The sequence below is a fragment of the Acanthisitta chloris genome, unplaced genomic scaffold (genome assembly GCF_000695815.1).
Source record: "Acanthisitta chloris isolate BGI_N310 unplaced genomic scaffold, ASM69581v1 scaffold18579, whole genome shotgun sequence".
In the NCBI taxonomy this organism is placed as follows: domain Eukaryota; kingdom Metazoa; phylum Chordata; class Aves; order Passeriformes; family Acanthisittidae; genus Acanthisitta; species Acanthisitta chloris.
In genome coordinates, this window is record NW_008693288.1 from 20,568 (window position 1) to 26,360 (window position 5,793).

Sequence of the window (5,793 nt, forward strand, 5' to 3'; positions counted from 1 at the left end):
CAAATCCTGCCTGGGAGAGTGAGCTGGGCTGGGAAACGTACAGAGCAGCAAAAATGGAGACGGGGAAAAAGTATCCTAAATTAGCTCCAATGAAAAACCTCACAAAAGGACGTAAGGCCTGAGTGCCCTGGACACCAGAAACCCCCAGATCCCTGACCTCTATTTCCATGGCACCTTGCACCACAGCTGGGTGGAAAATAGCAATAACTCCTGTAAGCAGCAGCTCAGTGAGGGTATCCAGGGACTGATGAGAGGAGCAGAACAATTCGTGGTGGGTTATGGACCTTTTGGTGCACAGTCCATGGTGTGACAGTGAGTACTTTGGACCTATGGACTGAGGTGTCTCCTGAGGCTTTAGCCCAAAGCGAGGTCTGTGTGAGAGTGAAGTGGGGGGCTCCGAAGGAGCAAGGATTCAGGTGAGCTGGCAGCTCTGGTGACAGTACAGGAACTGTCACCCCATGGAACGAGTAGGACCTGGGAGGTGCTCCATGCCCCTCTCCTGCCCCGAGTCATGATGTGGGCTCCAGCTGCAGCCACCCCTTGGCAGTGAGTGACCGCTCGGGGTACCTGGGGCTCTGTTACAGCTTTTATGTGCCGTACCTGGAGCAGTGCCCTCCCAGCTGATGCCTGGCACGGCTGGCACCTTCCACGCCGCTTTTCCTGCTGGCTGTCTAAGCACTGCCCATTCCCTTGGTGCTGCGAGGGCCTCGTTGTGTGCAGTGAGCACTGTTGGTGCTGCTGCTTGCCTGGCTCCACACTGTGCCCTGCCTGAATAGGGAATAATTTAAACAGACCACTCGTGGCTTGTGAGCAAGCAGATGTTTATTCCTTCCCTGGGAGCAGGTGCATGGATGGAGAAGCACAAAAAGGTGTTGTGGCACCGATGTTTCAGGGACACACACACAGACACGTTGTGCAAGCAGGGGCACCTTATGCAGTGTCCCTGCCTGTGGCAGGAGAGCTGTGGCTGCACCGACACCAGTCCTGGCGTGGGTTTGGCTTGAGTTAGATCCCTGCCAAGAGCAGCATGACGTGACCGTGAACTGTTCACGGCTGTGGTGACTGTCATGGTGCAGACAGAGTATGGCTGAGGTGCTGTTGAAGCACCCCCACAGCTGTTGGTCAGCCGAGGGGTTCACTGCCCAGGAACTGTGCCAAGGGCAGCACTGCAGGGACCCCTCCCTGCCCCCTGCACAGGGCAGTCTGGGGCTCATCCCACGGGGCTCAGCTGCAGGAAAGGCCTCTCCATCGACACCCACGTCAGAGTTTCTTCCCAGAAATCAGAGAGCAAAACTTTCCAGAGTGCCTGGGCTGGTGTTGTGTGGAGGTGATGCTGTTCCATTGCAGGAAACTATTTATTATGATTGCATTCATTATTTTCTCATGTATTGCGCTGGGCTCCCATTTCCCCTGCGGAGAAACAAGAGGTAAATGGCATCAGGATAACATGTAATACCCGTTAAGATACAGCAAGTCACAACCTGAAAAACAAACCACCTAGAAATTAATGAGCTTGCAGGCATAATGTGGAATGAACTGACAACAGGAGAGAGCATTGCTCAGTGCCTGGATGGCTGTTACTCAGAGGTTTGTTTTCACAGCAGTGACCATGTTTTAAAGGGATGTTGTTAAGGCTTTGCTGCTCAAAGAATTTATAATAGATAAAGTTATTTTTGCCTGGTTTATTGAATGTACAACCAGTTCAGCCTGCTGTGGGCAGGGGCTGGATCCTGCTGGGGTGCACACGGTGGTAGGTTGTTTATTGTTATTAGGTTTGATTGAAGGAGGTTTTTCCTTATGTTTTGTACCTGGAACAGTCCCCGGCAGCAGGGGCTGATGTGCTCTGCTCGCCCACGTGCACTGGAGGAACTGGGCACAGGGCAAACAGCTTGGGTCACTCTGCCTGTGAAGTGCCCCTAACTTGAGGTCTGAGGTGTGCAGAGCTGCCACCACACCTATGCCTGTGGCAGAACAATCCTGGTGATTCCCGTGTGCATCGCTAATTGGGGGTTTCGATGCGGCTAACGATAACCACTTATTACCGAGTCACCTCCTCACCGCAGCAGCGAGCCCAGAGGTCTCTCCCACAGCTCTCAGACACTACTCCCTTCGGATTGCTCTCTGGAGCTCTCCACCGCGTCCTGCAGGCAGCTCTGGGCTGCTGCAGTGCCCGTCGGGGAGCAGAGCCCATGCACTCGGGGCAGGGATGCTGCTGGCCGTAGGTCCCAGCCCAGGGGTCAGGGATATGTGGTGGATGTGGTGCTGGACAGTGTGGGTCTCAGCCCGTACAGCAGCAGATGAGGCTGTGGAACACGATACTGAGTCTGTTCTCCCTGTCGTGCGGCACTGCAGGTGTGCATCGTGCAGAAGAGAGACACGGAGAAGATGTATGCCATGAAGTACATGAACAAGCACCAGTGCATTGAACGGGACGAGGTGCGCAACGTGTTCAGGGAGCTGGAGATCCTGCAGGAGATCGAGCACGTGTTCCTGGTGAATCTCTGGTGAGCAGCTCCCTTCCCTCTGCCCCGGGGCCACCAGCCCTCGGGTGCTCAGAGCCACACACCTGGGAATTGAAGGGATCAGCACTACAGTGACATTTGGAACTGATCAGTGCTGACTGACTGTGTGTGCACTGCAAAACCATCCTCGTTCCTGAGCAGTGTTTTAGGGTGATGTTTAAAGAACTCAAATTGGGCTGAAGTCTAACACACAGCTGGAGCTGGTAATCCTTGTGAGACACGTCCTGCCTGGGGAGTCACAGTAAAAAAAAGGACATGCAATATGTCTCCCCTGCAAGCACACTGATCCCCCAGAATCCCTCAGTGTGCTTTGCAACACATTCACTGGCCAAATAGAATGCATTCCTATAGAGCTCAGAGATATCATTATCAAATTTTGCAGGAAAAACTTAATTGGTGAGTTTTAGAAAGTAGAGCATTATATCCTAAGGCAGTTGGTTAGTTTGGGATGAGTCAAGCTTCGGGACCCTCGGCTGGATGCTCCAGGTAGTCTGTCCCCTCTCAGCCTTCCCAGCTGGTGGAGGAGCACCTGATGTAGGGCAGGGCTCAGTAAATCCATCCTCACCTGTGGTCCAGCAGCAGTGCCTCTGCCTGACCCTTGCAGCACCTCTGCTCACAGCTGGGGCGTGGGCAAACCCAGGGCACATGCCAGGCTGGTGGGCACAATGGCTTGTATTCTCAGAGCACTGTGAGATGTTACAGAAAACCTTTGCTGTCCCCTTTCTGCTGGGATGTGTTGTTAAGGCTGGAGGAATTCCTGTGAAGGGCTTCTGATGCCACCGGCAGGGCAGGAGCAGCAGTTTTTCCTGGGAAGCTGCACGCTCAGGTGCCCACACCTGCTGAGCCTGGGGCAGCCGCTGCCATCCCCTCCTGCTCTGGCACTGCCGGGTACGTGTCAGGCTGGTGGGGGACAAAGTTTCATACCCAATGTGGTGGAAGTGGGTAATCCTTCACATTCCTTCTGTTGGTCCATTACCACAACAGCCAATTAAGGTAATATTGATTTTTTCAGCATTTTACCAATTGCAAATGTTTTTTCCAACAAGGAATGGAACTCCGGAGAGAACTTGCTCTCATAGCAAGTTTTGCCCTTTTGGCTCATACTTTTCAGAATACATTCAAGATGGGAGCAGAAGTGAATGATTCATAAGTATTATACAATCCCACATATTCCTGCCTTGGAACTCCAGTCACTAAATATAACAATGAGAGTTGTGGTGTATCCCAGTGCTGTGAGTCTCCACGGGCCCATGGCAGATTTGGAGAGGCGTATTTACTCCACAGTAAATATGAAGCTTTTTCCAGGTTTGCTGGTTAAGTTAGCAGTTGTGTTCTCTGATTCTTCTTCAGGATAGACAGAGGTATTTTAAGTAGGTTTATGAGATTGTTTGCAATTGAAAATGTGAAGTTTCTCTGACGTGTCTGGCTGGCAAAGCCTGAGCTCTGCGCTGCGGGGTGATGGCACCGCGAGGGAGGGAGGGACAGTGACTGAGTGAGCAGGGGGACGTGACCTGGGGTACTCACTTCTGCCAAGGAACTGTTGCCTAGTGTAGCAGCGGGTTAAAAAACAGGCCAGACTTGAGCTGGGCTTGCTTATTTGGGAAGGTGCAAACACCAAAGTGGCATATTTAGTTCTGGGCCACTCACTCCAAAACAGACACTGAGGTGCTGGAGTGTGTCCAGAGAAGGGAATGGAGCAGCAGAAGTGGCTGAGGGAGCCTGAAGAAAAGGAGCCTCAGAGGGATCTTCTCCGACTCTACAACTCCTGCCAGGAGGTGCAGCCAGGTGGGGTCAGGCTCTGCTCCCAGGGAACAGCAGTACAAGAGCAAACACCTCAAGCTGTACCAGGGGAGGTTCAGGTTGTATATTAGGGAAAATTCCTTCCTGGAAAGGTCTCTCCAGCCCTGGCACAGCTGCCCAGGGCAGTGGTGGAGTCAAATCCCTGGGAGATTTAACAGCCATGTGGATGTGGCACTTCAGGACATGGTTAGTGGTGGCCTTGGCAGTGCTGGGGAGTGGTTGGACTTGGTGGTCTCAGAGGGCTTTTCCAGCCTGAACAGTTCTGTTTCTGTGCGTGTGGTGGGACTCTTTGCAGTTCTCACAGGAGCTGTGCAATTAGGAGAGGGGGAAGCCTGATGTGGTTTGTGGCCCCTGTGGGACTCAGCCCACTCACCCACAGCTGGTCCCACAGGTACTCCTTCCAGGATGAGGAAGACATGTTTATGGTGGTGGACCTGCTCCTCGGTGGAGACCTGCGCTACCACCTGCAGCAAAATGTTCAGTTTACTGAGGAAACAGTCAAACTCTACATCTGTGAGATGGCCCTGGCTTTGGACTACCTGCAGAGCCAGCATATCATCCACAGGTAACCCTGCAGGCACTGCTGCCAGGTGGGAGCTGCCCAGGGTGGGTTTGTCTCTGCTGTCCTGGGCACCTCTGGCTGCTGATCCTGCCCTGTCACTCGAGGGAGCCTGATGCTTTGCTGGGTGCTGAACCTTCCAGAGTGGATGTCGAAACCATCCAGGGCTTCACACAAATATTCCTGGTATTGTGTGATTAGTTTTCCTTGGGAATGATGCCTGAACAATCCCATGCTCCCACTTCTTCACTCACTTGCCCAGGAAAAGGTTATTTCTAATGCATCATAAAGGTTCATGTTAGGGTGTTTTTGTTTTATTTGTTGTTAATTTCTGATAGAAAGTTACAGGGCTTTTGTTGTTGAGCTGCATCCCTGGTCTGACTGAGATTCCATCTGCTGTAACCTTCCTTCTTTTCCCAGAGATGTAAAACCAGACAACATTCTCCTCGATGAGCAAGGTAGGATCTCTGCCCTGCTTTATCTGCCTCTGACCTGCCCATGCTTCCCAGTCTGAGGGCAGAAGCTTATGAAACAAATGTGTTCTCACTCTGCACTGCCACTGCACTGCCATTAATTCCTCCTTTAAATGTGTCTTTATTTAAGGTCATGCCCATTTAACAGATTTTAATATTGCAACAATAATTAGGGACGGTGAAAGAGCAACTGCATTGGCTGGGACAAAGCCATACATGGGTAAGAAACAATTCCTGCTCTTATGCCTGTGTGTTGTGTTCTGAGAGCACTCAGTGCACTCTGCCTGACAGGCCCGGTGAGAGAGAGGCACTGGGGTGATTTAGGGCATTAATGCATGAGCCCAAGTTGTTCAGCAGAGCCCGATCGTTGTAAGAGTGAAATCACAGCCTGAATGCATTGCTGTTGGCATGGCCTTCCCATCCCAGCCCTCCCTATCCC

General features: G+C 52.1%; 1 protein-coding gene across 1 annotated transcript in view; it reads left to right on the plus strand.

The window, feature by feature from the left end:
• Positions 1-5,574, plus strand: part of LOC103810136 (serine/threonine-protein kinase 32C) — a gene marked incomplete at both ends in the record, with an annotated part of 18,933 nt that extends 13,359 nt beyond the window's left edge. Inside the window, 4 exons of the mRNA XM_009083026.1 lie at positions 2,353-2,504; positions 4,714-4,887; positions 5,302-5,339; positions 5,485-5,574. Of these exons, the coding sequence (XP_009081274.1) occupies positions 2,353-2,504; positions 4,714-4,887; positions 5,302-5,339; positions 5,485-5,574 (454 nt within the window). The remainder of the gene's footprint in view (positions 1-2,352; positions 2,505-4,713; positions 4,888-5,301; positions 5,340-5,484) is intronic.
• Positions 5,575-5,793: the final 219 nt, after the last annotated feature.